This window comes from Chiloscyllium plagiosum, unplaced genomic scaffold (genome assembly GCF_037043375.1).
Source record: "Chiloscyllium plagiosum isolate Xiang-an unplaced genomic scaffold, Cpla_swu_hap1 HiC_scaffold_29, whole genome shotgun sequence".
NCBI lineage: Eukaryota > Metazoa > Chordata > Chondrichthyes > Orectolobiformes > Hemiscylliidae > Chiloscyllium > Chiloscyllium plagiosum.
In genome coordinates, this window is record NW_028270167.1 from 33,698,657 (window position 1) to 33,712,712 (window position 14,056).

The window sequence follows — 14,056 nt, forward strand, 5'->3', positions numbered from 1 at the left end:
GTTGAAAATCATGACATTTTGTGATGTAGACTATTGCTTAAAATAAACTGTTTGAAATTCATAGCAATTCAAAGAGTGAAATGGAACAAATTATAGTACAAACATGCCTTGAAGAGATCAAAAAGATTACCTTCAAACATAAATAACTTGAAAATACAATTACTTAACTACAGTAGTTGTGACATTCCCTTAAGAAAAGCAGATTATAAGCTTTCAAATTAATGTTATCAACCATCATTTAGATTACTTAAACTTGTTACAATAAATGAATCCTCGAACTGCCCAACTAATGAAACAACCGGTCTTGGCTACCGTATCAATTTGGAATTGTGGCAATGAGAAACTGTTAGTTACCTACTCCTGCCATATTTTGGAAACAGGTACAGGTAAAGTCACCATACTCTTACCAGACCATAGGGCTGCTGATTGTGAGGGGATCACCACACCTCAGTGACAGAGAGAGAGGTAGAGAGTAACCTCAGCTGGTGCAGGAACTGAACTGATACTGTTGGCATCACACTCTGTATCACAAACCAGTCATTTAGGCAACTGAGCTAAACTGACCCCCGCCTCTTTTTTTTGTAAAGAAACAGAATGAATGATTAATATTCAAGTCCAAAAGTGGCTTGTTGGCAGGGGGGGGGGGGGGGGGGGAAGATGCTCAGGGTCCTGTAAGCAGAGGCGATTAAGGAATATACAAGTCAGGTTTTCACTTATACTTTAGAATATTTTTGAAACTGGACTGGGTAAATCAAATCTTACCACAAAACCTTTCAAAGGAAACTGCCAGGGAACTTTGTCAATGTTAAACTTTATCAGGTTATATCTCAATGGCTTGTTTAATATTATATCATTGTAGACATGTATTATAAGATCATTACTATTTTACGTTGTCACTTCTCAATAAATCTTTAATATAGGAATAAAACAACCTCCAGACTTGGTCTAACAGACCAGATCTTCCATAAATTAGTCATACTCTGATATTATTGCATAGATAGATTAATCAATATGAATTTTGAGTAATATGAAAAATCTATGGAGCATTTGCATTGGCTAGTTCCCAGCTAGCATGATTGAACACAAAAGGCAAATATTGTGCAAGACTTGGAACCCAATGTTTTTGCATTTTACACTCATAAAAATAACAGACTTTTAGTGATGGGTAGTGGAAAGATGAATATTTGTAATTCTAGTTTCAATGAGAGTGCAATATGATGTGGTAAGGTTTCATTTCTGCAATTGGCCCTTCTATCATGAAAAAAAGTCTTATTTTGCTCTGCTCAAAAGACAAAATACCTTTGAGAAAAATGAGCTGCAGTTCAATTATCTCTAGGATATGCTCACCTTCTGAGCTTGATCACTGAAAACATCACTGCCTTCTTGCTTATCAATGCCCAGATTCCGAACACACACCCATCTAGAGCTTGGACTAAAAATGGCAAATTCTGAATTATTACCACGAAATATGCATGTGTTTTTATTTGGAGTGAGATCTTCAACTGAAGCAGAAGATTGCTTTATCACACGATCATCCCTTTCAATCTATATAAAAAAAAGATAGTTTAAGAGATATATGTAATACATACAACTATATATTTTATGCCTCCAAAGTCCACAGTGGAACAACTTACAACCTTACATTTGCTACATTCTTTCTCTTTTAATCAAAGCAACAACCCCCTACCTTTAGAGAACAGAATAATAGTTTGAATGCAAAACATGGAGCACTGAGGCTATGTTAATATATACCACATACACTAATTAATGGAACATTGCAAAAAATGCATTATTTGACCTGAATATCTCAATGTGATGAGATATAAAATGGTTTATGTGTTTTCCCCAGCTTGTTAAAATAGTGTTGCGTTACAATACTTAAAGCAGAAGTAGCATGACAAATTATGCTCAGATACTGAATTTATGAAATAGACCCATTTCTTCCCTCCTCATTGTTCCAGTAATTTGTCAACATGAAAAACTCAACAATTGCAATCAGCTGTTAAAAAGAACCTAGACTACCAAAAGGAAAAACTGCAGAGAACAGAGATCTGAAATAAGACTGAAAAATACTGCAAATCCTCTGTAGTTCAGGCAGCACTTGTGGAGAAAGAAAGTGAGTTAAGATATCAGGTCAGTAAATTCTGACAAAAGACTACCAACAGGAAACAGCATCTCTGTGCTTCTTTCTCCACAGTTGGTGCTGGATTTGAGTATTCCCAGCAACTTTTGGTTTATGTAACGGTGAATTAGCAGTCTGGTGCATAACATATTTTATCCGAAGTAAAGAACCAAAAGAACTATTGATGCTGGAAATCAAAAGCAGAAAGGAAATTGCTGGAAGATCTCAGCAGGTCATGTAGCATCTGTAAAGAGAAATCAAACATTAACTATTTTCTCTCGACAGATGCTGCCAGATCTGCTGAGAATTTCCAACAATTTCTGTTTTTGTTCAAAATTTGTCCTTCCACTTTTAGAGGAATTTAGCAAAGTTGTCAACAGTGCCCAGGAGCTGTCTTTTAAAAAATGTGAGCCACATTAATCCACTTTGTATCAAGAGAGACTATTATAAGATCTTTTGGAAAAGTTGTGCAAAATAATGGCTACATTCAAAATGTATCTCCAATGATTAATAATAGAAATTCAGAAATTGAAAAAGAATAAAAAAACTGACTTTTGAGATTGTGTCAAATTTAGGCAGATGTGTTCAATTCACTAGATGGTAAAAAGCACGAAAAGGAATATATTTGTATTTTTAATTATATAGAGATATTAAGAAAAAGAATATGTATCTATTTAATAACTTCTTTGACATTTCCTTACTGCTTCATAAGATCGCTGTTGTTGCTGTTTTTTGCGTAATCGAGTATACTTGTTCACTCGATGCTTCACCTCTTCTTGAAAACGCTTCAAATTCTCCAGCTTTTCTCTATGGATTTCTTTTAGTTGCTCATCCACTTCAAGAGCTGAAATCTTAGCATAAAGCAACCACGTGAAAAGGAACACTCGATTAATTCTTGTAAAGATCATATTCACAACTATTATCACAACCATAAAATCAAGCTCTTTCAATGGCTCGTTGTAAAATTCTAAATACTACTGATTAAAAGAAAATGAGAGATTAAATAGTACCAGAGCAAGTGATATAAAAATGCTTTCCTTAGCATAGAATCATATAGCATGGAAACTGAATCCTCGTTCAACTAGTCCATGCTGACTATGTTCTCAAACTAAACTAGCCCCACCTACCTGTATTTGGCCCATATCCCTCCAAACCTTTCCTATTCATATACTTATACAAATGTCTTTTAAACATTTGTTGTAAATATACCTGCATCCACCACTTTTTCTGGCAGTTCATTCCACACACTAACCACTGTGTAAAAAAAAAAGTTGCCCCTCATGTCCTTTTTAAATCTTTCTCCTCTCACCTTAAAAATATGCCCCGTAATTTGGAACTACCACCAACATAGGGAAAACGCCTTTGCTATTCATCTTATCTATGCCCCTCATTATTTTATAAACCTCTAAAGGTCATCCCTCAATCTCCTATGCTCCAATAAAACAAACTCCCACCTATCCAGCCTTTCCTCAAACTCTGCTGCCCAGCAACAACCTGGTAAATCTCTTCTGAATCTTCTTCAGTTTAATAACATCCATCTTATAACAGGACAACCAGGATGGGACACAGTACTCCAGAAGAGGCCTCACCACTGTCCTGGACAATCTCAACATGATATCCCAACTCCTATACTCAAAGGTCTGAGCAATAAAGACAAGTGTGCTAAATGCCTTTTTAACCACCCTACTTGTGATGCAAATTTCAAAGAAGTATGCACCTGAAGCTCTAGGTCGCTGTTCGACAATGCTACTCAGGGCCCTACCATTAATTGTACAATTTCTGCACTTGTTTTACCAAAATGCAATAGCTCACATTTATCCACATTGAACTTATTCTGCCACACCTCGGCCCATTGACCCCAATTGATCAAGATCTCCTTGTAATCTTAGATAACCTCCTTCACTGTACAGCCACTTTTGGAGTCATCTGCAAACTTATTAACCATGTTCCTATGTGCTCATTCAACTCAGCTGATGAGGAAGATGTGATAAATTGAGACAGCACTTTTTATGCTAAATCTAATTTACCAAAGCTCTTTGAAGGGAAGCTTCTTTCTAAAACTGCAAGAACAAAATCAACGATTTCAGTGCTTCATTTCACAAACCAACTGCAAACACAAATTTGTGGCTACAAAAGTAAATGGGAACTACAGGATGACTGGAATTCAAAAACATGTTTAAGTATCCAGTTAGGACTGCATATATGGAAAAAAAAAAATCCCTTCTGGCTCTTGTAAAAGCCCAGCCTTGTATATCAGTGGATTTTTGAGCAAGGATCTTCAAGACTATGCTGAAGACAGATTTCTTCACAAAAAAGGATAAAATTGAATTATCTATTCAGAGTCAGAGTTAATAAATAGAAAGTGCATTAAGTAGTTGGTAGTCCATTACAGCAAATAGGAACAGCACGGAAAGTGAGGAACTGAAGTGGATAACCATTCAGTTCTCCAAGGCAATTACTGCCTCAACTCCATACACAAAAGAAACTCCAGAATGATATATATTACAGATTTGGGTTTTTATTTTTAGGCTGATTACTTTTCCACTCAGTGCTTCCTCCTTTAAAGGAAACAGACAAAACATTTTTTCTCAGATATAGATTTAATTTAAATGCAAATTGACAATTTATCAAAATAAGAATTCAAATATGGAAAATGTTAATTTGAATGTTCAGCATTACAGATATTCCCCAGAACATTCCTACAAATAAATTACTGCTGAAGTCAGGTAGAAATATGCTATTGCTCTCTTACACTTTTCACTATAGGGTGCAGTAGGATCACAAAACTTCCTGTGGCAGGAATGCTTGTGGCTGCACAGAGCCAGTGAGCTAATGTGAAACTACCTTCAGATATATTTCTGACTTGTTCCCTGTTCTGAAATATCAGCTAATTTTTTTTGCAGAAATGCTAGAGTCAGGCTCAAACTGGCTTAGTTGAGAAGGAACGTCATCCAAGGTCCAATTCCTCATCGTTACCGGTGCCTCTCAAGAAACACAGGTATGTGATCAGCAAGAGGAAAGAAAAACTAACTTCATAACGTGCCAATTGAACAGCCTCTGCAGTTTTATGCATGAAGGGTTAAGATGGATGGTTTTTAGATTAAATTTGATGCTGCTAAGCACTTCTGTAATTATACCTAACACAGCGCTATAATGGAGGTCATCCCTCAGAGTGTGGTTTGAGTATGATCATGATCAATCATGGAAGATGTGACACTTCTGGATTGCACATAGTCTGTTGTGGCTGCTATGCATTAAAACAATAGTAAACATAGAACATGTTTTCAAGAATGCAGTCATCACCCATTCTGCACAAATGACCTGACTAAGAGTTGTCACTGACTCAAGAGGGATCCCTGCATGTTAATGTACCTTTTGTATTCGGTACTCAGTCCTGTTGCCCTTAATAATTGCGATTAATACAATCCTGGTGCTGATCTCAGTATCAAGGGACTGATTGTTGATCTAAGATATACGAAGCTGTCAAGGACCACTGGAATCAATGTTAACAAGAGGTGGAAATAAGTCATGGCCCATAAATTTTGGCCTCCCTGATGTTGCCTGTCATCCAAAACTCTCAGGCAGGAGAACTCGTCATTAAACTGCTGCAAATAAACTTTAGTAAGGGATACCAGGGCAACAACATCAGCAAACACCTCACAGGTCATGATTACAGAGTTTGGTCTTTACAAGCAATCTCGGCATGTTGAATAGCCTGTCAGCTCTCTTATCATTTCAGTCACAAGTGTACAATGGCCAATTGGAGAAGAATACGCCAAAGAAAGTTTGCTTGAGCAAGAACATGACTAAAGCAAAGGTTGAAAGCATACACTACTTAAAATTGATACTGTTCTTTAATGAAATCAAAGCCCACTTTGGTAAATGTGCACGTGAGAGAATGCAGATTTCATCAAGAGTCAAGGCCAATTAGGAACCATAAAATAAAATAAAGAACTTTGGATGCTGAATATATCAATCAAGAAGGGAAGTTGCTGGAAAAATTTAGAATATGTACCACCTTTTTCTAGTTCTGAAGGAGGTCTCCCGAAATGTTAACTCTGCTTTCTCTCCATGGATGTTACCAGACTTGTCGAGTTTCTCCAGCAAGTTCTGCAATGATTACTACAGTTTCTGGTACATTTTCTTTGATAGGACATTTAACTTTTAACTTTGAATTGTAATTTGCGCAGCATAACCAACATGTCCTAAACACCATTGGCAGCTCAAAAAAAAACACCGTTTAATCAAATGTAACTTTGAGGGCCACAAACTTACTCTGCTGTACTGCATCCAAGCAGTTTCAACAAAGATTGGAAAAATTTGGGACGGCTGGAGAAGGAAGAGATTACAAAAAGAATAGCAAAGTCGCCACAGAGAGCACCATTTGGTTGTGGTTTAATGGGAGGGTCACCATAACACAGACGAGGGGAGAACAAGAGGAAGAATCCTTCATGGTAACCTCAACTGGTGCAGGATTTGAACAAACACTGTTGGTGTCAGAAACCAGCTGACCAGTCAACTGTAATAACCAATTTCCACAAATAGATTACCAATCAGCAACTATATTGGAAAATATGTCCATCTATGACATCAATATTCACGATTTAGCTAGTCTGTCTTGGACACATCATTTATTTGCGTGAAATAGAAAGTGGGCACTTAAGGCAGATGGTTTACCTATGTGACAATGAAAAGGGGATGTCATGGCCCTTTAAAATTTTGCACACTATAGATTTTGAACTGCATAGTCAATCCAACTAACAAATATTACACCCAAAGGATGTGAACTTTAAATTAATGAAAAGCTATATTTCTATCCTATTTTAGTGCAGCCATAGAAGCTAATTTCAATTCTATGTTTGGTATATGAAGATACCTTGGCTTTAACAGGTGGATTTTGTCCTTTTTTTAAAATGAAAAAAGGTTGAGACAGAGGTGTCAAGTAGTCTGCTCAATGCCAATAAAGTAGACCGCTTGTGAGGCTTTGGTTTTTTTTAAAGTTGAAACAATAGAAGCAACCTGAATGGGTAGGGCCAGCTCCCACATCACCAGGACTATTAGTTTTAACTGTCTGCGATTGTTGAAGCTGGATCTGGAAGCTGTTACTCATCTCTGTTACAGCTAAAAGCTGGGGTTCTCATCCTGCTGCTAGAACTGCATTAGACAATCTATTTTACTGAATTTATATCAAAGGTGTGTTTATGTAATGTTATTATATTGGAAAAGTTAATTAATAGTAGTTAATATAATTATTTTGTTAAGCATTTCTATAGAGTTAGTTAAGTAAATTATTTTCTTCTATTTTTACTTTGCCTGTATTTTTACACTATAGTGAAAATAAAGTATGTTTTGCTTAAAGTTGACTAGTTTGACCAATGGAATTACATCTCGAATGTGCACCTTAATCTTAAACTGAAATTAAGAAATAATTAGGATCCAGACTATCTTCTGAATATGGAGTCAGAGTCATAGAGAGGTACAGCATGGAAACAGACCCTTCGGTCCAAACCGTCCATGCCGACCAATCTAGTCCCAGCTGCCAGTGCCCGGCCCATATCCCTCCAAACCCTTCTATTCATATACCCATCCAAATGCCTCTTAAATGTTGCAATTGTACCAGCCTCCACCACATCCTCTGGCAGCTCATTCCATACACGTACCACCCCCTGCGTGAAAAAGTTGCCCCTTAGGTCTCTTTTATATCTTTTCCCTCTCACCCTAAACCTATGCCCTCTAGCTCTGGACTCCCTGACCCAGGGAAAAGACTTTGTCTATTTATCCTATCCATGCCCCTCATAATTTTGTAAACCTCTATAAGGTCACCCCTCAGCCTCCGACGCTCCAGGGAAAACGGCCCCAGCCTGTTCAGCCTCTCCCTGTAGTTCAAATCCTCCAACCCTGGCAGCATCCTTGTAAATCTTTTCTGAACCCTTTCAAGTTTCACAACATCTTTCCGATAGGAAAGAGACCAGAATTACACGTAATATTCCAACAGTGGCCTAACCAATGTCCTGAACAGCCGCAACATGACCTCCCAACTTCTGTACTCAATACTCTGACCAATAAAAGAAAGCATACCAAACGCCTTCTTCACTATCCTATCTACCTGCGACTCCACTTTCAAGGGGCTATGAACCTGCACTCCAAGGTCTCTTTGTTCAGCTACACTCCCTAGGACCTTACCATTAAGTATATAAATCCTGCTAAGATTTGCTTTCCCAAAATGCAGCACCTCGCATTTATCTGAATTAAACGCCATCTGCCACTTCTCAGCCCATTGGCCCATCTGGTTCAGATCCTGTTGTAATCTGAGGTAACCCTCTTTGCAGTCCACTACACCTCCAATTTTGGTGTCACCTGCAAACTTACTAACTGCACCTCTTATGCTCGCATCCAAATCATTTATGTAAATGACACAAAGTAGAGGGCCCAGCACTGATCCTTGTGGTACTACACTGGTCACAGGCCTCCAGTCTGAAAAACAATCCTCCACCATCACCCTCTGTCTTCTACCTTTGAGCCAGTTCTGTATCCAAATGGCTAGTTCTCCCTGTATTCCATGATATCTAACCTTGCTAATCAGTCTCCCACGGGGAACCTTGTCGAACGCCTTACTGAAGTCCATATAGATCACATCTACTGCTCTGCCCTCATCAATCTTCTTTGTTACTTCTTCAAAAAGCTCAGTCAAGTTTGAGACATAATTTCCCACGCACAAAGCCATGTTGACTATCCAGAATCAGTCCTTGCCTTTCCAAATACATGTGCATCCTGTCCCTCAGGATTCCCTCCAACAACTTGACCACCACCGAGGTCAGGCTCACCGGTCTATAGTTCCCTGGCATGTCTTTACCGCCCTTCTTAAACAGTGGCACCACATTTGCCAACCTCCAGTCTTCCGGCACCTCACCTGCGACTATCGATGATACAAATATCTCAACAAGAGGCCCAGCAATCACTTCTCTAGCTTCCCATAGAGTTCTCGGGTACACCTGATCAGGTCTTGGGGATTTATCCACCTTTAACCGTTAAGACATCCAGCACTTCCTCCTCTGTAATCTGGACATTTTGCAAGATGTCACCATCTATTTCCCTACAGTCTATATCTTCCATATCCTTTTCCACAGTAAATACTGATGCAAAATATTCATTTAGTATCTCCCCCATTTTCTGTGGCTCCACACAAACGCCGCCTTGCTGATCTGTGAGGGGCCCTATTCTCTCCCTGGTTACCCTTTTGTCCTTAATATATTTGTAAAAACCCTTTGGATTCTCCTTAATTCTATTTGCCAAAGCTATCTCATGTCCCAGTTTTACCCTCCTGATTTCCCTCTTATGTATACTCCTCCTTTCTTTATACTCTTCTAAGGATTCATTCGATCTGTCCTGTCTGTACCTGACATATGCTTCCTTCTTTTTCTTAATCAAACCCTCAATTTCTTTAGTCATATTTTGAGTGAGTTGGTCTGGCCCATAACAGATGGAAAAGTGTGAGTTTTAGTATTTTTTTTGTGTCTCGACAACAATTCAGAAGACTGCTGGACCAAATAGAATGATAATTGATGAAGTAAAGAGAAGCTGTCTGCACAATGATAATACTGTTCAAAAGTGAATTGTGGAAGGCATATCATCTGTGCAGTTCAAACTCAATATTCTTTAAGGTTCTAACTCAAAAATAAATGCAGGAGGCCAATTCTGTAGTAGAATGAAACAAATGAGTGGCTATGTTGTACCGATTAAAACAACATTATGGTTACAATTAGTTAAGTGAAAACCGGCCCACTTGAAAGTAAAAAAAAAACAAGTTACCACAATTGGCTGACAGAATAACACATCCGAGAATCTGCTTTAAACTGCACAATTTCCCATTGTTCTCTGCACAAGAAAAATAATCTTTTTTTTTGTGGAAAAGGTGTTGCACATGTCTGACATTCACTGGAAAGTCTTCTGAAATTCAAGTTTTAGCATTTATATTAAAATCCATAAACCTAGCAGATTCAAAATAGTTCACAATCAAAGCAAAAATTAATTCCTAAAGTTCAAGATTGAAAGCTAACACAATCCTATATGTAAGAAGTGGGCGGCATGGTGGTTAGCACTGCTGCCTCACAGCGCCAGAGACCCAAGTTCAATTCCCGCCTTAGGCGATTGACTGTGTGGAGTTTGCACGTTCTCCTCGTGTCTGCGTGGGTTTCCTCCGGGGGCTCCGGTTTCCTCCCACAGTCCAAAGATGTGCAGGTCAGGTGAATTGGCCATGCTAAATTGCCCGTAGTGTGAGGTAAGGGGTAAATATAGAGATATGGGTGGGTTGCACTTCGGCAGGTCAGTGTGGACTTGTTGGGCCGAAGGGCCTGTTTCCACACTGTAATGTAATCTAATGTAATCTAATCTAAGTGGTTAGAACATGTCCAGGGAATTATAAATCAGTCAGTTAGCTTAACATCAGAGATAGGAAATATAAAGGACTCTAACTTAAATAGAGAATAGACGAACATCTTGGAATGAGAAACGAAATAATGCATAGTCAGCATAGATTTCAAACTAAATAGGACTGAATTTTTGCCGTTCTGCACATGCGCAATGTCAATGCTGATATCTTCATACCGTTTTGCGCATGCATCAATGTCAACTGCCAATACAATAGCTTTCTGAGAGGGGTACTGTATAGAGAACAGCTTTCTTACATTTTCTGAACGTCTTGTGTCAAATTTACTATTGTTTTGTTAATAAATGATTTCAATCTTCATTCAGACTGTGCTACACTTAGCTACACTCCCCACCCCCGTCCGTGCACACCCCCCCCCACTCCCTACCGTGCACACGCCCCCCCACTCCCTACCGTGCACACGGCCCCCCACTCCCTACCGTGCACACGCCCCCTCCACTCCCCACCACTCCCCACCCCCGACCGTGCACACCCCCCCCCACTCCCTACCGTGCACACGCCCCCCCACTCCCTACCGTGCACACGGCCCCCCACTCCCTACCGTGCACACGCCCCCCCACTCCCTACCGTGCACACGGCCCCCCACTCCCTACCGTGCACACGCCCCCCCCACTCCCCACCACCGACCGTGCACACGCCCCCCCCACTCCCCACCCGTGCACACGCCCCCCCCCACTCCCCGCCCGTGCACACGCCCCCCCCCCCACTCCCCGCCCGTGCACACGCCCCCCCCACTCCCCGCCCGTGCACACGCCCCCCCCACTCCCCGCCCGTGCACACGCCCCCCCCACTCCCCGCCCGTGCACACGCCCCCCCCACTCCCCACCCGTGCACACGCCCCCCCCACTCCCCACCCGTGCACACGCCCCCCCCACTCCCCACCCGTGCACACGCCCCCCCCCACTCCCCACCCGTGCACACGCCCCCCCCCCACTCCCCACCCGTGCACACGCCCCCCCCACTCCCCACCGTGCACACGCCCCCCCCACTCCCCACCGTGCACACGCCCCCCCCACTCCCCACCCGTGCACACGCCCCCCCCACTCCCCACCCGTGCACACGCCCCCCCCACTCCCCACCCGTGCACACGCCCCCCCCACTCCCCACCCGTGCACACGCCCCCCCCACTCCCCACCCTGCACACGCCCCCCCCACTCCCCACCCTGCACACGCCCCCCCCACTCCCCACCGTGCACACGCCCCCCCCACTCCCCACCCCTGTCCGTGCACACGCCCCCCCACCGCCCGTGCACACGCCCCCCCCACTCCCCATCCCCGCCCGTGCACACGCACCCCCCCACCCGTGCACACGCCCCCCCCACTCCCCACCCGTGCACACGCCCACCCCCCCACTCCCCACGCCCCCCCCACTCCCCGCCCGTGCACACGCCCGCCCCCCCACTCCCCACGCCCCCCCCCACTCCCCGCCCGTGCACACGCCCGCCCCCCCACTCCCCACGCCCCCCCCCACTCCCCGCCCGTGCACACGCCCGCCCCCCCACTCCCCACGCCCCCCCACTCCCGCCCCCCCACTCCCCACGCCCCCCCCACTCCCCACCCGTGCACACGCCCGCCCCCCCACTCCCCACCCGTGCACACGCCCGCCCCCCCACTCCCCACCCGTGCACACGCCCGCCCCCCCACTCCCCACCCGTGCACACGCCCGCCCCCCCACTCCCCACCCGTGCACACGCCCCCCCTCTACCCGCCCCGTCCGTGTACACACCCTCCCCCGCCTCTGTATGTACCCCATCTCCTCTCCATGTATACATCCCCCCCCCGCTAGTGTATGTTTACAGTGCCCCTGCCCCCAGGCTGTGAGATACTTACAAAAGCCGGATTCTGGTCATCGGGCCAGTCCCGGGCACACTCCACCCAGGCTCCCACTGGTACCACAGCCTGGTTCCTCTCGGCCAAGACCCGGACCGGCGGCCGGTAGCGGGGGTGCTGCATTGCCCTACCTCCTGTGGACCGGCCGCACTCCACTGTGCGGGGCATTGTCCGCGATCCACACCAACCGCCGTTCATCCAACTCTCGTGAGATCTGCCGACTCTCGTGGGACCTATTCCGTCATCGACTTAACCAATAGAGCGGCAGCATTCCCGACTCTGCGGTGGCCATCTTGGTAAAGGAAATCAAACTCCTTCAGAGTGGTAACTACAAAGATTTTTTTGGTCCCTGCTGGCCTGCATGTGGTTATCCCACCTCGCCCCACCCCGCATAGGACTACAGCCGAAGAGCTGGTTAGGAGAACTATTTTTTCAGTTGGCATTTAGACAAATAGCTTAATGACCTTCCATAGTGCTATAAAGTTTCTATCTTTCTATATATTTGAGACTGGGTGGTGAGTACCAGCAGTCCATTGAACACAGAACATTGAGCATACTCTATTGCAGCAACCATGATGCAAGGCCCTTGACTCAAAACCTTTATATCCACAGATATGACTGTTGTGCTGAATGGTTGCAGCCAGTTAACACACACCTCCACCATTTCTTACACTGCTGAGTGTTTGCTATGGATTCAGCAAATATCCTATTAATTTGAATTCATGGTCCATCCATCAGTGAAAACTCTTCAGATTCTTTAGGTAAGTAGGTTCAGACATCTTCATGAAGGCCTACATGGTTGCAGCAAAAATGAAAAACTTTTCAAAAATTTCTTGAAGTGTATGAAAACATGGAGAGCTACTTGAACCATTGGTACATACTGAATGCTTTTAAATTTTAATGCCTCAATAAATTGGTCAACTAGGTTAGATTATTATCTTGTACCCCAGAATGGAAGATAAATATGTTAGACACTTGCAAACTACCCTGCAAAACTGCCATTGGAAGTAGAGGTTCATATGTCTGCAGGCATTGTTTTCCAGAATGTTTTTTCTTTGTTTATATCCCTGTTATATTCTTTATCCATCTTTATTTTAAATGAATGAATCAATGATTATCACTATCCAAATTAGAGAGCTTGTTGGGTTTGGCCAAATGCTAGTGCTTTTACATCGCTTCTGCATAACAGTGTTCACTTCTCTGATCTGACACCAAGATTTAATTTTTTCTAGCCAATAATTTAGGAGTTCGATCCCAAAATAGGCTCAATCAAGCATCTATTTTATTCATATTACAATAAATTAAAATTTATGCATATCCCATCAGTGCATACATGAATGTAAAATGTTTATAAACTGTATAAAGGCCAATGGGTTTTGCAGATAATTGGAACGTTACCAATTGAGTCCCAAACTGATTAGTGGTGTAGCAAAGTATTATTGGATGTGTGAGGAAATTTTCTTCAGAGTGAAGTTAGAGAGTGCAGTGTAAGTTGTGCAATGCACAGTCCTCTCGCAAAGATTTTTAATTCTTTCAGTTAACTTGTCCATGAAGAGTCTCAACTGTTTTAAATAATGTTCTTCTCACACAAAATTGATTTTCAGGATGCTGCTTCCATAAAGTGGCTCTTCATTTAGTGGATGGTGACCTGGTGGGTC

General features: G+C 42.9%; 1 protein-coding gene across 3 annotated transcripts in view; it reads right to left on the reverse strand.

Annotated features, from left to right (window-relative positions):
* The window catches only part of ccdc15 (coiled-coil domain containing 15), a 35,364-nt gene extending 22,783 nt beyond the window's left edge, over positions 1-12,581 (reverse strand). For all 3 annotated transcript variants that reach the window (XM_043676862.2, XM_087976474.1, XM_043676861.2), the window contains exons 1-3: positions 12,399-12,581; positions 2,824-2,973; positions 1,348-1,545 (exon numbers count right to left, since the gene is read on the reverse strand). In XM_043676862.2, the coding sequence (XP_043532797.2) occupies positions 1,348-1,545; positions 2,824-2,973; positions 12,399-12,566 (516 nt within the window). In that variant the 5' untranslated portion in view covers positions 12,567-12,581. The remainder of the gene's footprint in view (positions 1-1,347; positions 1,546-2,823; positions 2,974-12,398) is intronic.
* Positions 12,582-14,056: the final 1,475 nt, after the last annotated feature.